The sequence below is a fragment of the Lepisosteus oculatus genome, chromosome 23 (genome assembly GCF_040954835.1).
Source record: "Lepisosteus oculatus isolate fLepOcu1 chromosome 23, fLepOcu1.hap2, whole genome shotgun sequence".
NCBI classification, from domain to species: Eukaryota; Metazoa; Chordata; class Actinopteri; order Semionotiformes; family Lepisosteidae; genus Lepisosteus; species Lepisosteus oculatus.
This window is the reverse complement of record NC_090718.1, coordinates 6,539,845-6,561,777: the sequence shown is the minus strand read 5'-3', so window position 1 is coordinate 6,561,777 and position 21,933 is coordinate 6,539,845. Positions and strand designations below refer to the sequence as shown.

At 37.2% G+C, this 21,933-nt stretch overlaps 1 protein-coding gene across 7 annotated transcripts in view; it reads right to left on the bottom strand.

The window, feature by feature from the left end:
- Positions 1 to 21,933, bottom strand: part of ntm (neurotrimin) — a 356,899-nt gene that overhangs the window by 62,493 nt on the left and 272,473 nt on the right. For all 7 annotated transcript variants that reach the window (XM_015337796.2, XM_015337799.2, XM_069182680.1 and 4 more), the window contains one exon: positions 11,271 to 11,503. In XM_015337796.2, the coding sequence (XP_015193282.2) occupies positions 11,271 to 11,503 (233 nt within the window). The remainder of the gene's footprint in view (positions 1 to 11,270; positions 11,504 to 21,933) is intronic.

Here is a 21,933-nt window from a genome sequence, read left to right as displayed (position 1 = left end):
ATATATGATTACAGGTCTGGCCTTCACAAATGCAATAGGTGACAATTCAATGCAATAGTTCTCAAGGGCATAATGTACCGCTAAAATCTGAACATATAGTTGAGAAATATTAGAGCATAAAAGAAAAAAAAGTATCTGGAATTTCTGGAACAGAGCACTTCATGAGTTTGTCATCTTGTAGGTCTCCAGGAAATAATTAAATACACTTTTGTTTTTGTTTTACTTGAAACTGTCATTGGTAAAGCTACTGTACTATATGTGGATTTATAGTTCATATTATTTTTCTTTTAAAAAGATATTACAACTTTCAAAATATGTAGATCAGGACATGTTCACCATTCAGTTTGCCATACTATCCCAAACTTTCACTGTATTTACTGCACGTCACATTCCTGTCCCTGCGCCCAGCCACAAGGTAAACAGATTAACTGTCTGAGAAACAATTCTACAATGAGGGCTCTGCAATAATGAGCAAATTTGTTCACTGTAAAATGCAAAGCATGACCCAATCCTGAAATGTCTGAATGAGAATTACAGTATACACTGTATGGCTGTGTTGCACACTATTATTTTAAAATCTGGGAATACCCTCAACGCTGTTAATGGTAATGTCAAAAGTTTGAGTTCTGAAGAAAGACTGGATATATCAGGGCTCCATATACTGCAGGTACTCCTCTCCCTGTTCTCTATTATTTTAAATAGAATCTCTTTTTCACATGGCACTGCTTGTCATTGACTTTCCCGACATTGGCTGTTATGTAAAAGCACTGTGGTCTCTGAGTTATTTTTAGTGGAGAAGGCAGGAAGGAAAGTCTCAAATCATCCCCTTTTGTTCTGGATGAGTACACATGTACTAATTTGTCTAAGATTGGAGGATATTTTCAATTTTGCTGGAATCAGCACCTAAATGTTTTTTAGCCTTTTCCAAACATAAAATAAGTCACATGAATAATATGTGGCCCGGGAGCCGATTCCTTGAGTAGACAGTCAAGTATGAATGCAGGAGAATACCTTGTAACTTGCTAAGGGCAATGAAAGACCAGCTGGTCTGAATAATACTTTTGCTTCTTTTAAATACATCTGGAATAAGCTGCAGTCTTTTGTCCAGTAAAGTCTAGCTTATTGAACTTTAAGGCTTCGTAATGTGCAGTAAGAACAGTTGATGAATTATTTCACAATGACGTATGTTCTAATGTTGTCCAATGCATTAATAAGATCCCATTTAGAATACTGTGTGTTTTGCACATTACAATGAAGTTATTCCTGTATTCAAAATGAGTGTACCCTTGACTTGTTCTAAGCTAAAATAAATAAATCTAAGTACTGAACAGAGATGGCTAAAGAGCAAGTATTTGTAATCCTCAAAAAAGCTGACAATGTAAACACAAAGCCATTCTTCTGGATCGTCAGTGAAACACAAACCACAAGAAAAAAGTGGAAACTATGCAAAGTACATTCTAGACCTGAGGACAGGAGGTAATGTTTTTAAACAACAGGTTATGGGAGTATCGAAGAAGCCTTATTTTCAAAACCGATGCCCTGGCTTCTTTACAAGAAATGGCTGGATGAGCAGCTTGATTAACTAATGGGAACACAAGAGCTAAATGGGCCAAACGTCCACTTTGCATTTCTAATCTTCCTCATGCTTTCCTGGTCTAAATCCCTGCATGTCTAGTTTGTTAATGCACACAGCGTCTTTTATAGATCACGTTTTGTGCTGCTGAACTCAAATAGCAGAAAAATAAAACGAGAAAGAAGGAGTGACTTTTTATGCTAATGAAAGATGGTTCTCTGTAAAGAGGTTTTTTTTAGAACATTTAAATCAGCACCAGCCAAGATATGTAATGTTTTCAGAACTCTTAAAACAACCTGACTGTGATTTTCATCATGGTGAGCAGAATGAAAATGGATGGGTAGATGGATATATAAACCCACAGAAAAATATTGGTTCTGTAAATATCCAGTCCATGCACAGAGGCATGGTGTTTTTATTGCTTAACGGAGAAGAGCAGTTTATTCATTACTGCTCACAGGTTTTATACATTTTTATGATATGATGAGGAGAAAAATAAAAGCAGACTGTTACTTTGAGCTTTCAGTCACACTTTCAGTTCAGTTTATTATTTCCTGTCAGGTGTAAGAAAATTGTCTTAAGGATCATAGAGACATTTTGTTGATATATTTGCTATATAACTCATTATTATTACTATTTAAATATTGTAATCAGTACTGTAGGTTACTGTTAAAAACTTTAGGCAATGTCAGCTTTTAATTTTTTTTAAATGAGAAGATCTGTGTGTAATTGACCTAATATACAGTATATACAGTACAGTAATCCGCACATAAACATCTATCTTTATATTTCAAATATTAATAACAGCCTATGGAAAACAGAAGCAAGGTGCCACCAAGATTATGTGTACACCCAGTGAAAAACAAAGCAATATGTCTCTAACTCTCATCACCTGGCCTGATCTTCCTCTTTGCCTGGTAAATCTTTTAGGTTTTTAAGCTTGCAAGCTCTAAGACAGGGGATCAGCTGTCAGCAATCCTTCCTAAACCGCGTTGGACTTCTGCTCTGATTTGCTCTGGTGGTGGAAGTGAAATTGTGTGAGCTGCAGGCCTAAGCATGGAGCACTGGAGCGGGCTCTGGACTCACAACTAGAAAGACACTGCTGTTGTCCCTGTGTGCAACGCACTTCACCTGAACTGTTCTATTAGAATACCCAGCTGTGCAGACGGGTGCAAAATCAAGCTGTTTTGGATAAAAGCAGCAGTCGATCAAATTAGTAATAAAAAATAATAAAAGTTGTTGAATGACATCTTCAACAAACCCCAAAGCTTGGAATAAAAGATCTAACGTTTCTTCGGGACTCAACATTCGTGTTTTAATACTTACAGTATAATGTCACCAAAATCTCAAATGTAATCACCAGGGGATTGGTCTGTAAAAAATATCAAAAGTCATCCTTCAAATCTCATTAGCAATTTCTATAACAGACACTTATTTTTCCAGAAACAGCAGGGGTGTGGTTTATCAAAGTTCTTTTACGGAGCTTTTGAAAGGATCTTTGAAACCATCATTATCTGGGTTGTTCAACAATACCCAACAGTGTATTCTCACCTGGGATTTGTTAATGTTACCACTAGAAAGATACTACAAGCCTTTGTTCAATTTGATTAAAGTTTCAGACCCCTAAAGTTCAATCGTGTTTGGAAAAGAGCAAGAAACCATAAATGAAGTGATTTTCAACATGTGAAACAGATTAATCTTCCCAGGTTCCTTTCTCCCTTTTCTGTACCTTTAATGCAGCAGAATATTTTAAATGGCTCATTAATCTCAGAAGACCCAGTGCTGAAGAACTGAATCTTGATCAGTTTAATGAGGCTTTCGCCTTCCCATACTTGAATATATTGAAATCTGAGATCTGATCCTTTATCACTAACTCTATTACACACATTAAATACAACTCTGTCAGTCAAACAGGAAGTATGACTGATTTGATGCTTAATTTTGATACAACAAAATAAAATAAAGGTTAAATAAATCATATGAAGAACCTTTCCTTTAAAAAGATGCTGATGAAGATAACATTATTTCACTTACATTTGTAAAATAAAAGAGTGCATCTGAATATAAAGGTTTTCATTATGAATATTAAAAACATCATGATCACAACTACAATAAGCTGTATACTTTTGCTTAGCTTAAGGTCAGTATTTGTTTTTTGTTATTTGCCATTCCTTTCTTGAAATACTGAAGTAACACAAAACAATAACAAACCTTGATCTACTGGCATTTTCAAATGCAGTCTTTTCTTGTTTTTGTCAGCGAAATACACAATGCCGAATGTGATATCACAGGATCCAATAATTCAAACAGTCATATCATTTCACCTTGGAAGTATTAAGTCTTCAAAACAATACCATAAGCAATAAATTTCATGGTAATGAAATCGAATGCGAGCATTCAATAGGGCTGAAATTGTTGACTAATGCATTTGCACACACATACTGTACAGCATATATAAACTAAGAAAGTATACTGGTTATTGTTAATGTTTCAGCAAAACTTTGTGTAGATGTTGTTAGGGATGTTTTTATTCAAATTAAATAACAAATGCTGACTGTTTTATAGAAATTTACTTTGTTTAGCAACATAAGAATTGTAGAAGGAATGGAGTTAACTAAATGCCAAAAAACTCGCATTCGGTAACTTTTTGAGACATGATACTCCACTTCAAAAACCACCCAAGCCTGGGATGTACCATATTACAGTATATTGGTATCACATACAGGTAGCCTAAAGGGTTATATTTTTATGTGGTGCCTCAAAAAATAGGCAAAGCTTACTTAGGTACTTGTGTGCATGCAAGGTTTATCTCACATTATGTAAAAAGAATAAAAACAATTAATTATTGTAGCGACACTTGAATATGTTTAAAGGAAAAGGGAATCCTCAAAAATACTCAAATGTGCTAAATTTGTATGAGAGAAATCATTAACATTTCCCTTTTTAATGCACGACTGAAGATCAATGGGAGCTTTTTTACGCCCTCTGAAAAAAACATTAAATGAGCTCAGAAGAAGATTACAAATCATAGCTGTAGCACATTACCACTGAAAGATATGGAGAATTTAGAGGCTCAGAAACACTGCTTAGTATGTCAGTGTTATGAAGAATTTAGGCTGAGAATGTACAGTACGACAGTGAAGACAGGCGAATGCTGACCCATGAAGGGCTTGATACAAGGGGGAACATGATTAACCCAAAGGACTACTTCAAGCTCAACAATAAAAGAAAGAATTTGGGATCATAAGTGAATCAGCATCAGAGCTTTCTACTGAAATTAGGAGTCGGAGTCATTTCCTTCAGATACATTACAATGAAGGTGGTTGGATCCAGAATGCGAACAACTGTCTCATACACACACCCACGTATATAGCCTGTACAGCCCAAGTAAACAAACTCACTATGTCGAAAAATGAAAAGTGTCTGAACAATCATATCCGAAATCGCATAGCTTTCAACGGTATCCCTTCTCGTTGTCTGGAATGCTCTGATATACTGTATTAATACGGCAGCAGGAGCTGCCACTGTTGTGCATTTGCTGCATCCATAACATAGGCCGCAGTACCCATCTCTTTTCTACACAGTGGATTCCAAAGGGTAATGTACTATACTAACAAAACCTCACAGCTGACCCCTCATCCGCCCTCCCGGAGCCGAGACTGAGCGGGCTGCTATGGCTTCAGTCGCAATTCATCTACTGGACAGGGACTTCTTTCAGAGACGGAAGAAATAGAAATCACTGAGCGCCAGGTCACGGCTTATAATGTGGCTGGTCCACCGCCTTCCTCACTCAGGGGCGTGATTGGTGCCATGCAGCCTGGCATAAGCATCCGGCTTGCTGCTTTTGTCAGACACAGCCAGGCGTGTTGCAGAAGCCTGTCGTCCTGTTGCAAAGATGCAACCACATTATGGTTCAGCCGTTCCCGTTTTCAGCGTTTCCCGTCTTTAAACTGATACTTGGCGTGACCTCAGACAGGTGGTGATGAAGCAGTTACAGTGCCCTGCCGGTTAACTATGCTGCAGCCATGACTGTCTCCATATTTACTGAAACCTGCTCTTAGGCACTGTACCGTGCACAGGTACTCACCTGCTTCCAATTACTTCCCATTGTGCTGCATTACAAATGATACAATAAATTCCCATACAAAAAGCAACTGTTCAAATGGCTGACATAAAAATGACATACAGTACTGTAACTGGGGTATCAAAGAGACTTTGAAATCACTGGATCATGGGCTGCAAAAAAGAAAGATAACAGGAAGAATGGTCCTTGTTAAAGAGGAAGAATGTATCAAGAGATCTCCTCTTCTCCCAGTAAATTCTTCTTATTAAGAGGTTTATTTTCATCCGTTCTGACTTCTGTGAGGACTTCTTCATGTGTACGGCCTGCCAATTAAAATTCTTTAACCTGTCAGTTACTAACAACCTTGAAAATGATATTAAACGTGGATTTGTTATGTGTTATCGAGCACAACATTAGAAAATGTCTGTTTCACAGATAATGAATCTGGTTGGGAAACTGATGTTAGTGACCAGTGGAATGCTAAGAAGCTTCAACACGCAAGTATACTGTACTACACATGTGTCTGACTGAACAGACTAAATAAGGACCCTTTATTGCATAGGCGTACAGTGAGTCTAAACCATAATGAAGAAGCCACAAATTGAATGTGATTTCTTAGAAAATTGGCCTAGGAATATTTGTTTTTCCAGAACAGAACGGGAACTTGTATCTTACCTTTAGAAAACTTATTTAGGAATAAAAAATGTAATAACACTAAGTCAGTAAAGAGGCTAACAATACATTTATATTTGTATGCCAATAGCTTTAAATGAAGAAAGCAAGGATTTTGACTGCAATAGATATGAATGGTTCTCATATAAGGTTTACATTATTGTTTTTTGAAAACCATTTTTTGTACTGATCCTGATTTTAAATTTTATTAATTTGTAACCTTTATTTGTTAAAGTGTCCCAGAGCTTTTCCAATCAAACCTTCCATCTGTTTCTATGTTGCCAAGGCAACGTAGAGAAGTGCTTTTCTTTTTGTGGACTATTTGACTAATGCCAGAGCAGTTGTTAAGCAGTTAAGCTAAAAGCCTGATGTCCACAAGATGACAGAGCTAAATTCTGAATGAAAGGGAAAAAAGGCACAACAGCTTAAAAAAAGTATGAATGAGAGTATTGATTACCCAGGCTTTCATGTCCAACTGAAATCTTTAGTGGTCTGTCATCACTGCTTGCACTGTGGCTTTGATGTAAAAGCTTCTCCTGTTTTCAATGGAGAATTTCCTACATCTCAAATATCTGAATTTCCTTTGAATACAAATTATCTTGATCTCTTTCAAGAGTTACCGCATTTCAAATACCATTTGAAAAACAATACCATTACTTTCCTGACATGGTTTCTACTGTGGTTGATTCACATAAACTCATCACATACAGTAGCTTAAGAAAGCATACTGAACCTGCTCTTAGTTAATTGTTTTACAAATTACAAATGTGTTTGTTAATTTTGCTCTGCCAGTTACGGGACATATTTTGAGAGTGTTTTGCGCTGCTACAGTACATGACCCAAAACAAAAGTCTGTTAAAAACGTTTGCTAAGAAGAAGAAGGATGATGGTGGTGTGAATAGACTTTGGAATTACTCATTATTCTGGTTATAATGCTTCTGAGAGATATGTATAATTATACATAAAATGTAAAATGATGCTGGTTAACACAGGATCACATGGGAAGAAAGCAGGATATATATTTCACGAATTTAGCAAATAGAAGAATTGTACTGCTTTTCAGGAATGCTTTACTGTCTGTAATAATTTAAGATCCTAACATGTAGCTTCAGAATGAGCTACTGTAAACTAATTCCCTGCTTTCTTTTTTAAAACTTCAAAAAACAAGTGCATGATAACAATATTCTTCCAACTGTGACAGTCCAGCCTAGACTGAAAATAGATGACTGGATACCTGACGAGCCCTGTGTCAAATGATTAGTACTGTACCTAACTGTTCCATGGATCTCTTTCAGCCATTTCTTGAAATGAGTCAACATAGGTTGTTTAATACTCCCACAATCTTGTGGATGAAGAAATGTCCCAGTTCTTCGTTTTTAATTCACTTCCACATACAGTAGTTTCTACTTATGCCTTCTGGTCTGTGTTTCACTGTTTATTCTGAAGATGTTTGCTGGGATGACTTTGTCAGTGACGATTTTGGATGCTTGTGTCGGAGGCCCCCTCTCTGCTTAAGCCCCTGGAATCTGACAGGTCTTTTCAGGATTGAATCCAGCGAACCAATATCTTCTCTCTAACATGGTGACCAAACTTGTGTTTAATATTCTAAGTGAGGCCTTCAGACAATTGCATTGTGCATTGTGTAGTACACAACACAATTTTAAAGCAACATCCCTTGATTTAAATTACATACTTTTTAACTAAATACTAAGATTATGTTTGCCTTAGCACTACAGTATGAGTCTCATCAACCCAAGAGGATTTTTTCTGTCCATTTTTATGTCTGGGGGAACAGGCTCAATGTTGTCTATATTTTCTTGTCGCATGTTTGCTTAATTCTTCTTTTATAAATAAACTAATGCAGTCAAAGAATTTGTTTGAAAGTCCAATGATATAGACCTGTGCCATGAAATTAATTTCTCTCAGGTTTTGTGAGGTGAAATGTATGAAAGACTAGTGGATTAATAGTCTTGGCACCCTACTGATGGTTCAGCGTTTGAACTTCTCATTTTGAAAAAGAAGCAGTTCTGCTTCCCTTTTTATTCCTTCATTCAATCGCAACTCTGGTGCTACCTCTTGATCTTTCACTTAATTAGATCTCTGACACAACAGAAGATGAAAAATTCATAAAATAATCGCAGGTCTTCATAAAATCAAGGCTGAATATTTAACAAAAGTGAATGCTTTCAGAAAAATAAAACTTAGATTTTATACTGGGCTTTGGAAAAATCAAAGGGGGAATCAACCAGAGAAACTGCTTGTTCAGAGCACAGATCTACAGTCCAGCTACCTTTGGTTTGAGTCTGGACTATGTCATCATCCAGGTTTTCCTTAGTCTGCTACACAACTATGACCCGGGTGCCTCTCAACTTCAAAAGTGACCAAAATGTTTTTTTCCAAAATTGGAGATCTGTGTCACTTCTCCAGTTTATGGTAACTTGTCTTGGCCCCGGTGGCACCCACACGACGAATGAGTAGCAGACAAGACGGACGGCTCTCGTTTTTGCGAAAGGCATGCATTATCCACACCTGTACTGGAACGTGGGGCTGTAGCAGAGTTCATTAATGGCTGGAGATGTGTTTTTTTAATTAAAAAAAATTAAATAGAAGTTATAAAAGACTAGCTTTATAAAGAATATTCTTTTTGAAAAATTGAGGCATTTTGCTCCCCTATTAAAAAGAAAAACAACAGTGCAGGCCTTTGAAAGAAAGTACAGAGCCACTTGCTCCTCTTTCATGTGATACTGTACAGTACTTGAGCTGCAGTTCTGTTACAAGTAGGCACCAGTCCCCATGGACAAAACAGTGTAACTTATTGCTTGATTCACATCATCACCAGCTGGTTTTGAACTACAAAAAGTTGAGATGCAATTTATTCACATCATGCTGTTTTATCAATACATAAGCAAAATTATTACTTTTAACTGAGACTCGTATTTTCATCTAAACATTTCTAACAATCAAGCACCAAGCCACCGGAAGTGTGTTTTGGTGTTTCACAATGTGACTTTCATGAGGGCAGCTGGAACGTTTTGCTGACAATCACTTTTAAGATCCCAAGTGATCCAAAGTTTAACACTCATACATAATTGCACTCTACACCAAAAATTTTTGCTCAAGTGCCATCTGGGCTGAATTATAACGCACAGCAGAGAGTAATCACTTCATGCAGACACAAGCCAAGTCAAACAACCCCCTGTAACACTTTAGAGGGAACATCAAGAATACAATTTTCAATGAGGGGAGTTGGACAACAAGCTTAAAGCAGTAAATAACACATAAAATATGCAAATAATATTTATGTAACCAAACCATCAGACATACTGCATTTGTCTCGGATTCTTCTGTTGTAAGTGCAATTTAATCAATACCAGTTGCACATACTCCCCCTTCACCCTCTCTGTGTATCTGCATTTTTCTAGCTACTCCTCAATGCACCAGTGCTCAGACTTGACATTCCCATCAATCACTTTGCAGAGAATTCTACTGATTAACAAAAAAGTGCTTCTCCAAGGTACAATACTGTTATATCAGCTCTAATTATACAATTACGCGCTTCATTAAAACATATGGCAGTAAATCTACGAACAGTGGATTAAGGGAGCTTTTTTCTCATAGTTGTTTGTACCAAATACCTTGGATCAGGAGTTTGCTCATTTTTATACGGATAAATAACATGAAGATTTTAAAAATCATACAATACAAGGCTACTCTAAGTATTTGCACATCTGGCTGCTGTAAAACCAGTCACCCAGTGCAAGACTATAATAACTGTCATTATTACACTGGAAAACACTCCAACAAACTTCCAGAAAGTTTTACTGTTGTTAACTATCCAACGCACCCTGTTTCACACCTAAACTCCTGTGGAATGATGAAAATGAGGTTCAGAAGGAATACTAGTTTAGAACTAATTTTCTGGAAGTTTGCCAGAAGGGCAGTGCAATTAAAATTTCCCCTCCATGAACTGCGCAAAGATGAAATATTCTCACATTAAAGCCACAGGATAACAAAAAAGTGCTGTACCGTAACAGTAAAAGCATAAAATGCATCATTCAAAACTCACCATTTTTTACACATGCATTCATAAACTCTAAAATAGATCTGATGCTCACTGGTGGCCTTAATTACAATGTGCAAATCTTTTTCAGAGCTTTAGGTTATTTGTCACCATCTGTCCTGGGAATATTCTCACCCTTCTGCAATGCCAGGAACTTTGATTTCAGTTCTGGATTTCCACACAGTTGCAGAAATCTCTACACACTCCCGTAATATGTCTTTAGGATTAATTTCAGGTCATGATAAATACCAGTCTAGCATTTTGATCCTTTTTGCTCGAGAGAAATGTTGTTGGTAACCTGGCTCTGTGCTTCGGGATATAATGTGAAGCTGATCTGATGGGCATTCAATCACCTAGGAAGGCTTTAGTCAGTTCAATGTCTTAATGTTTCGCTGCTTATAAATCACATCACTTCAAATGAAAACTTTCTTATCGACAGAAGAGTAGACAGTGGAGACTTTTGCATTATAAGCCTCACTTCTCCCACCTGAAATATGCTCTCTACTTGGAAATAAAGCTACATCCAAACACTCTTACAATTTGGTGCTTGTTTGTCTATGCAAATTTTCTTCTGCAAGTTTTTGAGAACCTTACCTCCAAAACTGAGCAATCTCAGATAAGGCCTGTACTGTATCTGACTGAATTTATTGCCAGTTTAACAATTGTTCCATCTTGCCAGCTTCAGGGGTGGTCCCCTTTCAGTACATCGGGTATTCTCTTACACTTTTATTATTTTTTTGCATATAAGGTATTGGCCACCAGATCCCTGACTTGCTGCCTTCACAAACACACAGAAGCTCACACGATAGCCACAGTGGAGACTACAATAAACACTAGCAATGTAGGGGACACCAGGGAAAATGCAGTAAATAGCAAGGGGAAGGAAAGAGCTTCTACAGTACCTTGGACTATAACGTGGACAGATGTTGTTCTGGGCCTGCTTCGGGTCTGCACAGCACACGTGTACTGTCCTTCATCGGTGACCTCCACCCTGTCGATCTTGATGGTGTATTCTTTTTTATCTAGAGTCACCAGGCTCACCCGCGGATCAACCGACCATTTGTCTTCTCCAGCATACAATATACTTGAACGGTTCAGCCAGGCTGTGTGTGTCACTCCATTGTCCTGTGCACACCTAAAAAGTTAAAAAAAAAACACAAAGAGACACCAAAAAGTAGGTTAATGGCTGCCAGATAGATAGTTCAATACGTTCTTTTTTTATTCTGCAGACGTTGGCTCATCTGGGTATTTTAAGCATTTCCCCTTAAGGGTAATATTTTGATGACAGAGCAATAGGAAGTACAGGTGTGGGCACACAACGCAGGTTTGTATTTAAAGTACATTATGGATGCCATTATCTGGCAGAACTGACTGTGCCGAAGCTTCATCCAGCTGGGCTGGGGGCTTTTAAAATCCGCAAGCCATTGTGAAATTCAATATAAACAGGCCGTGCCGAAAAAGACGAAAAAGCATCAGTACAGCACACGCTCATTATCCAGATGTGTGGACACTTTTTGCCTGACAATACAGTATACCTGAAGCAATATAAATGAGAAGAAACTGAATGAATAGTTGATTTAGAAAATACAGTGCCTGCATCAAGACTTTTCAACCTTTATCAAGGAAAATATGATAAACAATAGGAAAAGGAAGATAGCACTGCATCTAACAATAGTATAACTAAAAAAAAAAAACGTAAATTTATAAACAAAAAGATTAAAAGCAAATTCTATCATTTTAACCCTCTGATGCTTTCTAGTCATCTTTTAAGTTCACACATCCTCAGAAGGTTCCTTGGAGTCCTGTTGATTTCTACTGCATGTCAAAGAGAGTCTGAACACTCCAGTGTCCTTTTGGCAGGACAACGATATCGTACAGTACATAGCTACACCTAAAAACACTAGGAATTACAATAGATATTACAGGTTCTTCTGGGTCTGACAACGTATGCAAACAACTTTTTTTTTTCTTTTTAGTTCCACCGACATTTACTGTAACATATTTTCCCCTTCAATTTGTTCACATTGAACATTTAGGGTTTTCCAAACGTTATGAACATTAACATTATACTCAAAGTCACAACTGGAAGTAGCATATATAGAAAAGACAGTGATTTCAGGATAGAAAACTGACATTATTCTTTGTTTGAAAATTGAAGGCACTGTAAACTCACAGATGCCAGACTTGTATTTATGCCAGTAAATATTCATCATGGAATAGCCTGTAATGTTGAGACACAGTTCAGACAATACAATATGCTACAGCAGTTTTGTCAATATAACGTGGAACTTTATATAAACAAACCTTTGCCAATGTTCCTCAGCCAGCAATTAACAAATTATGTATAAATGACAGCCGCAGGTTCTACCTAAGAGGCAGATACTGTAGATGTCTAATGGAAAATGAATGTTAAGACGTTTTTCACACGTACTGTACTATTTAGATCACAAAGTAAATCACTTGATTATTAGATGTGTTCAGTGTCCTTTTTAAGCACTTTATATTGGTGTGCCTTGTACAAACAGCACTTCTGGATCGTCAGTGTAATTAGTTACACGTCTACCCACTCAAAGCAAGCATCTGCAGCAATCACTTCCTCCAGAATACAACTCCCTTGCAGAGTGTCCATGCTGATGACTGACTGCTTATGTAACTGCCAATGTACATCAAACTTACACAATCTTTATGTGACTTTTTTATTTTTCTAAAGTTAGAAAATGGTGGAGGGGATGAAACTGAAAACTGAAACCTCCAAACACAGCTATAGAGTCGCATCACAAAAACAACAACACAAAACTAAAAATAAACCTATCCAAACGGCACCAGGCATTTATTTTTTCCTACAAATAAACGATATAAAACACACGTCTTTTTAAAAATAATTACAGTATATATCAGATAAATGCGGAATATTAAATATAAGCAATTACAGTGTATTCTTTATTCTATATAATAATAGTTCCTTACACTTATACAGTATAGCGCTTTTCTGGACACACCACACAAAAAACAGAACTTCTTAGCCATATATTTTCATTTCTGTAGCTCTGAATAATAATAATAATAATAATAATAATAATAATAATAATAATACTACAATTCCTTATATTTCTATAGTGCTTTTCTGGACACTCCACTCAAAGTGCTTCACAGGTAATGGGGATCCCCTCCACCACCACCAGTGTGCAGCCCCACCTGGATGATGCGACGACAACCATATTGTGCCAGCGCACATCAGCTAACAGTGGGGAGGACAACAGAATGATGAAGCCAATCTATAGATGGGGATTATTAGTAGGCCATGATTTGGAAAGACCAATAGAACATTTGGCCAGGATGCCGGAGTAACACCCTTATTCTTTTCGAGAAACGCCAGGGGGAAATTTGGCCAGGACACCAGGGTAATACCCCTACTCTTCTCGAGAAATGCCCTGGGATTTTTAATGACCACGGACAGTCAGGACCTCGGTTTTACATATCATCCGAAGTACGGCACCTTTTTACAGTATAGTGTCCCCGTCACTATACTGGGGCATAAGGACCCACACAGACCACAGGCCCCACGAACACCTCTTCCAGCAGCAGCCTTAGCTTTTCCCAGGAGGTCTCACATCCAGGTACTGACCAGGCTCACACCTGCTTAGCTTCAGTGGACTGCCAGCTGTGAGTTGCAGGGTAATATGGCTACTGGACATATCATACTGTATATAAGACACTGTTTATAAGGAAGTATAGTCTGTATTGTGTTATGATTCATGTGTATTTACTTCTCCATTTTTTAATCTTTTTTCTTTTTCTTAACCTCTTATTTGTAGCACTCACAACACATTGCCAGTTACTGTCAGCAGCCTTTGGAAAAGCAGGGACTATATCAAATACTTAGTAATAAGCTTTACTCTAGACAGCAATTAGGACTGCTGAAAAAGCTGGAAAGGCTGGTTCTGACACTGGAAAAGTGGGAAACATTTCATACCCATTATCCAGACTCAGGATTGTGTGTGACTGAACATACATTTTCAGCATGCATGGCTCTTTTTTTAATATTTAGAGTTTGAACTGCACACAAATTTCCGCAATATATATATTATTTTATCTGGAACAGTTCAATTATAATTGAAATATAGTATTGTTCGTTAACACATAAATTAAAGTACTTCATTTCCAACTCTCTTTGCTGCCATGGATTAGGTGATAGCAAATTATAATTGCAAAAATGCATGAATTCAATACCCACCTATTCAATTTCCTTTTTATTACTAATGGAAGTGAAAATATAAAAGATGAATACAATGCATCTCTATTTTATTAAAAGTAATGAGAAACCACGAAGGATTTGAAGGATTAAAATATTGTAGAAAAATAGCAAATTAATTAAAGTTATCACAGTAAACACAAATTCACTCCCCAGACAGACTGAAAATATACTTAAAAGTAAATGTGACTAGCAGTATAACAACTAAATATGATTTACACTATGTGCAAACTTGTGGGATTGTCCAATTAAACAATCCCACAAGTAAACATTGAAAAGAATCTCTGGTTATACCAAAAAAGTCTATATTATATCATTTTTTTTAATTTGGAAAATCTTTTTCTTTGAAAAGAGCCAGCAGTGTTCCCCATCACCGGATTAAGCAGTCCTTGTTGTATAATGAACTCATCTGGTTTAAGAACACATCTGATGCAATGTGTCACTAAAGGAAAATTGTCAGTAATTAGGTAATTAACTGAGATTATTACACTGTTTATGTAAAAAGCTAAGGTGAAAGGTTTAGGTTAATAGAATGACAAAGAATAAAGTGGAAACTTGTAACCTTTCTTTTATTCCCATTAAATCTCAGAAGAGGTAAAACAGCCTTAAAAAGATTCAACAGCAAGTTCACAAATGGCATTACACTCCAACCTTTATTTAATATTAATTGCAAAGCTCATACTTAACACAAAACTACCACCATCTCCAATAATCCTCAATAATGAGTTTCTATTCATAAAACATGTTTTTTCCTGTAAAAAAAATGTAAAAATGCAAGTTCACTATACAGAGCACATTAAATTGCTCCCCCACATGTTTTATTAATGACACCTGCTGCACTAACTACACAGAATGAAGTTGTCAGTCAAATCTGAGGCTGATCATCCTGATGAACACAAAATGCACAAAGTTTCAAGTTTATTTTCCCTGTGTAACTCCTTCAGATTTCACATCATGTATTTATGTGCTCCATTACATTTTTGTGTTAGTGGAATTGCAAATCCAATCTTTCTTTTTTACATAAGACTTTCTTTTCCTGAAGATAGTCAGTTTTTAGTCACCACTGTGACAGTATGAATCAGAGAAGTAAAACTGAGAACTATTACATGATGTAATAAAAAATCATCACTGCATATTTTAAGGGTTGACACACCACACAAGTGTTAACTCCTGAAAATTTGCTTTTTGATTTTTATTTGGAGGAGAAATAGTTCAATAGTACATTCGCCCTGAAATACTGCCATCTATAAGGCCCATTAAAAGAGGTGTCAGTAAAAGACCTTCCATCCAAGTGTGCTTCTTATAAAATACCCAGTTATATCCAATGCTGCTGCAGGTTGAAATTATGAGAGAATGCATTTTCATAATTCAATAACTCATGATGGCCAGGTAAGATCATTAGCCCCTTGTAGTGTTATGTTAAAATAGTCTATACTATTGATTAAATAAGTACATTTTCAGGATCAATATTGATCAATAATTACAAGTAATCAATTAGTACACAGCATGGGTGTATTACTTAAGTACAGTATGCCAAGCAAATACACCTACGTGCCCAGTTATACTGTACATGTAGCCTCCATCTCAAAGAATTGATTCATTTTAATTAATATTGATCCTGTACTTATTTAAATAAAAGCTTAGACTATTTTATTTAGCCTAAGAAGTCCATTTCCAGTGAAAAATATAAGACTCAAGGCGTAAACATGTATTCCTTCACTCTTTAAGTGTTTGCAAAACTGGAATATATTTTTTCAATGATATCTTTATTGATGAAATTTTAGCCTTGTTTAGAACCATCATGATTGACGCTGTTCCGTTGTTAACAATATCAGATTCAGGTGTTAGATTTCAGAAGGTATGAGAGCAGTCAATTAAATACAATTAAAATTCCATCAGCTGTTCACCTAGATGTCTCCCTTTGAATAGAAGTTACAATTCGAGCTGCAGCAACATTGACACTAGTCTTTATGGACAGTCTAGTCCATAGTCTTTATGGACAGGAATATCACAACTGGAGACTACTGGAGAAATAAAAACTCCTGATGATTTTGTAAAACGTGAGCAGTTCTCAGCCCTAAAAAATGCTTTAACATTACATGCAAAGAAAAGATGCTTCTGCTCATAATATTTATGCTGCCACACTCTCCTAACACAGTCCTGGGTACATGTCCAAAACACAGCCCTCTGTTTCCAAACACTTCAAACCCTCACCAGTGCCTGTCTGCAGTGACAGACCCAGAAGCAAGTGAGATGGGTCAATCAATAACATGGCTTCAGGTGATGTAAAGACAGGTACAGTATAACTAAATAACTGAATTTGTAAATGATCTAAGCTATTGCTTTTTTTTGTTACTGTACATGGGTTTTAAGAGTCACAATGTGAACAAGCATCTTACAAATATCATGTAAAATAGAAAAAGCTGGTACATAACTAGGACTTGATTGTCTTTTATTAAAGCAACAGTATTTTAAAAAGACAAACATTCAATGAGAGATCTAATAAAAAGTTGCAAACCATGGTTCTGCAACTCACACAGAATGCACCACAGTGGTATAACCTGGTCCTGTTTGCACAAAATACTGTGCAACAGATTTGCCAATCACACTGGCTCACAACAGATGCCTGAGATCTCTCACATACTGTAAAACTAAATCCTCATTCTAATTACTGAAGTAAATTGTCTACCCATTTAAATTCAATAATATTCTTGAGCTGTTAACATGAGCCCTGGAAGAGAATCTGTCGCTCGTCTCTCAAGGAAGACTGATTTGTGATTTCCGCCTCCAGGTCTGCTCAGCCCTGAGCAAGTACCACGTATTGTAGATTTGAGACCAATGTTTTACGGGCTGGCTCCGTCTCATCTTAACTTTAAGTTCTGGAAAATGTGCTTCATTACAGGAAGCACTGCTTTTCACTGCTATTAGCACTGCTAGATCTTGCATATGATCTGCATTTTAAACAAGCACACTGAACACAAACATCAACTGGCTTGTAATACTTATTGTGCAGAGCTGAAGCTACCTTCTCAATTCCAAATCTTTGATTGAATTGCCTCAAAAGCACTGCACATTCATGACATGGAACTGAAGTTCAGCTTTTAGATCAATCTGCACAATAACAAGTGGTGTTCCTCAATTTACATCCTTATTCACAGTGAACGTGGATGTTGTCTGCAGGCTTTACAATGGCGCAGAAACAGTACATACTGTATTACTGGTTGAGCATTGCTTTAAGGCAGTACTGGGTTGTGCGGTTTCAAAAAGTGGCAAAGTTTTGTAGTCAGTAATCCTCTGGGTTGTGGGTCCCAGGTCCTGCTGCAGATATGCTGTTGTACCTTAAACAAAGATCTGTACCCTAATTGCTCCAGTCTATCAGTGTGAATGGGGACCAGCATTTACTGAGGTAATGCTGTGCAATGTACACAGAGAGGGGGGGGGGTGGTGGTGGTGGTGGGGGGGGTCATTTACTCTCTGTTTGCTTAACACCATGGAAACCAGGATAAGCTCTAGCCCAGTGAGCTGCTGTGGCTTGAATACAGAAATTACCTACCGCCTGTTTCAAAGACCTAGTTATTATATCATCATGGTGGGTGGAAAAGCATTTAAATTTGTGAATTGATATCACATCTTCTCCACCTCCTCCATCCTGACTCCTTTTCAAACTGCGCAAGCCCCCAATCTTGTAAAACCTGCCCTGATTCTCCCAGCTGGCTTACTAACATTTCCTCTAAAGCTTGAAGGCTCTTTTCCTTTCTCCGGCTCTAGCACATCACTGGCAAGTCAAGTGCCTTCTCTTTAGGGGCTGGTGAACTGAGGCAGAAGCCAGGCTTACACAAGCCCATTCCAGAATGAGCTTTCTTCAGGGACAATAATAGGAGCATGAGATCAAAGTTTACACTTATTTTTCTTGTCAGGACTTGTTCTTCCTGGAAGAATCCAGATATAACACCAAACTCCCAGCAGGAAGCTTGGACTGGAACGCCGGCTGCGATATCACAGTCTGACTGCCACCTGCTGCTTGTGTTCTGAACTGCATTCCTCCCACAAGAAGAAAGGAGGCTTCAGGTGAAAAAGAGGAGGCTAGCTGTGCAACACATTTACGTGTGAACAATAAAAAAGGGACTGAAGGTTGCCTGAATTACACTTTTTCAATAGATCTGTGAAAAACAAAAGGTTCAATAATAATCCTGCTGCAATTTAACACAGATGTTCCCCACTCCCTGCCAGAAGTTTTTCAATGCGCTGCAGTAAAATGTGAAGTCTCCTTTCCTTTGACAGTTGGATGGTACATTAATTTGTGTAGGTGCTCTTCTTCAGTAATGCTTGAATTCTCTGAGTAAGATGAGATAAATGCTTCTGACGAAACAAACAAAAGCTACACAGCAAATAAAAGATGTGAAAGTCAAAACAGGACTGCTCTGAAAACCCACTTCATCCTTTGTTTTATGAAAAGAAACCTTGCAATACAATTCTTACCAAGGTTATATGGAAAGGCGTTTTTCCATAAATTTCTAGCAAAAAAGCCTTCTGCAATTCTGCACAGCTCTTTTGGCTGCTCCTTCTTGATAAAAGAGTTCCAACTTTCTAACACTCTCCAAGCTCCAATTTGTTTGTCTGGGGGTATAACTCTAGTCAAAACTGCATTTTATAAGGCTCAGTGGAGACCAGGATACCTTTAAATCCCACTTGTTTGCAATCTTTTTTTCAAGACAGAAAGCACAGCTGGATGACATTTTTTGTCACGGTCTGTTGTTTTAAAAAAGAAGAATGTGTTTTTATAACAAACCCCCATAGAGCAACAAAGGCAGATACTGTATGTAATTGATTTGATTGCCATCATTATTTTTACAATAATGACTTTAATTATGTGGGAGGCAGGGTGGAGCAGTGGTCAGCAATGCTGCCTTGCAGCGCTGGGGCCCTGGGTTCGAAACCTGGGGTGCTGTCTGCGCGGAGTTTGTACAGTATGTTCTTCTTTTGTTCATGTGGGTTTCCTCCTGTTGCTCCAAGTTACTAATACAGTCCAACGCCATGCTGGTAGTTTAATTAACTTCTTGGAAAAGTGGCCCTGGCGTGAGTGTGTGCGTGTATTTAACCTTGTGCGCCCTGTGATGGACTGGCGTCTTGTGCCAGTGTCTCCCAGTACACCCTTGACCCTGAACTGCATAATTGCTGAACACAACGCGATGATGACTTTAATGACGTCTGGTGTTTCCGGGTTCAGTATGCACTCCCTGCCTTTCTGAAATATCTGAATTTCTCCTTTTCCTGTTGGGCTGATCCTGTTGCTCATGGGAGGCTCTTAATCTCATTCTTACCGACAGGCTGGAGAAGAGTAACTCATTATGTTCAACTCCTGCCTGAACTTTCACAGGGCACAGGGCAATCTCCATACCCTCTGGGGCTCACGGAATTAAATGAAGTTCAGTTCCCTTTTCATAACCAGGTAAGACCAGCCAAGGACAGGTATTGTCTGGGGGAACGGAAGAACTTGATACAGCTGGAACAGCTATACTGTAGATGCTAACATCTGTGATAGCAACACCCGAGATAAACAAGGCAGGATTTAAAAAAATCAGGATTTCTTAGTATTAAATTGTATTTAAAAACAATAAAGGCACCAAGATGAAAAAAACAACAACAAATACTCCCATAATGTACATTATGTACAGATAATGTATTAAAATTACATGATTGACAATTTAATATTCTCCAAAATGATAATTTCTTACAATTCTGATCTCTCTATCTCCCACTAAACCTGTAATTAAAACAGTTAAACTATGTCTGTCCTTTAATTGAAAACAATGGAAGTCTAAAGAAGAGAAAATAAGTTTAATTCATTTTTCTGGTTGCTAGAATTAAACTTTTCTGTCACTTATATAAGTTGTTAAAAAAAACTGCTAATGTACTGTATCATACATCAAGAAGTAATGGAGATTGCTACAAAAATACACTTTGCATCCAAAAAAGAGAACAACTGACATTGCAGGACTACTGTTGCAAAGAGGGGGAATGAACTGCATTTCCCACAAAGCGTGCTATTGGAATTTGCCAGTCACCTGCAAATTAGAAATGTTGCTTTATTTCATTTCAAAAGGTGAATGGCTGTCTTGGCAAACTTTGTTGAGAGCTGCCCAACAGGATCTGGCCCTAACAATTCTGAATACGTGCTGAAAGGTGCTGTGCTGAATGTCTACCAAAGGGATCTCAGCAGTTGGCTCTTCAAAGAAAATTGAATTTTTCTTAGAAAACAGGTGAAGGGTTTAGAATTCAGGAAATGCAAGGATAATCATCTTTTCAAGGAAAAGTAAACACAGCAGTATTGTGCTACTGTAGCTACTGTACACGTGTATTCAGACTGTCAAGCCATCCGAAGTGTTGCTTCTCACAAAACTAAGACAGTCACTATTGTTGAAGAAGGCCGGAAGAGTACAATATGTACTCAAATGTATATTTTACTCCCTGTGACTTCCAAAAGCATGTAAAGACTGAATAATTAAATCAAAAGCAGCAATTCTGTTCTGATATATACCACCTTTGGACTGCATTACAAGCAAATGACATGCCAGCTGATAAAAAGCTAAACATTTACAAACAGCACTTTGGTCACTCTCGGCTCTGAACATACAATGACATGTTGCCATAGCAGCACTTCGAAGCGGTCAGGAATGCTCCTGTAACTGGACTACAGTAAATGAAAATTACAGCAACCTTAATATAAAGCCTTTACTACAAGCAAAATAAATAACAGCGTTATTCTTCTTTTCTTATCACCGTTTTGCAGACAGCCAACCAATTTAATCCAAATAAGTGTCTATACCCCTTCAAAAAAAATGATCTTAGAAAGACCTGCAGAAAATTAGGTCTTGGAGAATAAACCACTTCAGCCCATCAGCAGTTTAAACTCAGACACATAAATGTCTAATTGTTATTAAAAATACATGACAATTTTTCCTTATAATTAGAATGCAGTTTGTCTTTTGAAGACAACTTTCATCACATTGTAGATCTTCAGATTTAAAATATTAATGTTTTGCCATCAGTGACTAGTTCTAAGGGACTAAAATATATATTTTAAAACATGAAAAATGATGCTTATTAATTTTACATGAAATCAGAAAAAACTTTAGGCTTTTTATAAAGGCGTACAAATACCGTATACTGTATAAACACACATCTGTCACTCTGAAAGATGCTAAAAGAAAGTTTGTTTCCTGATTTACTTTATAAATATTTTAAACAGTTGTATTTACAGAAGGAAAAAACCTACAGGCCTTTAAAATAGAATTATTTTGTGAGAAAAAGTC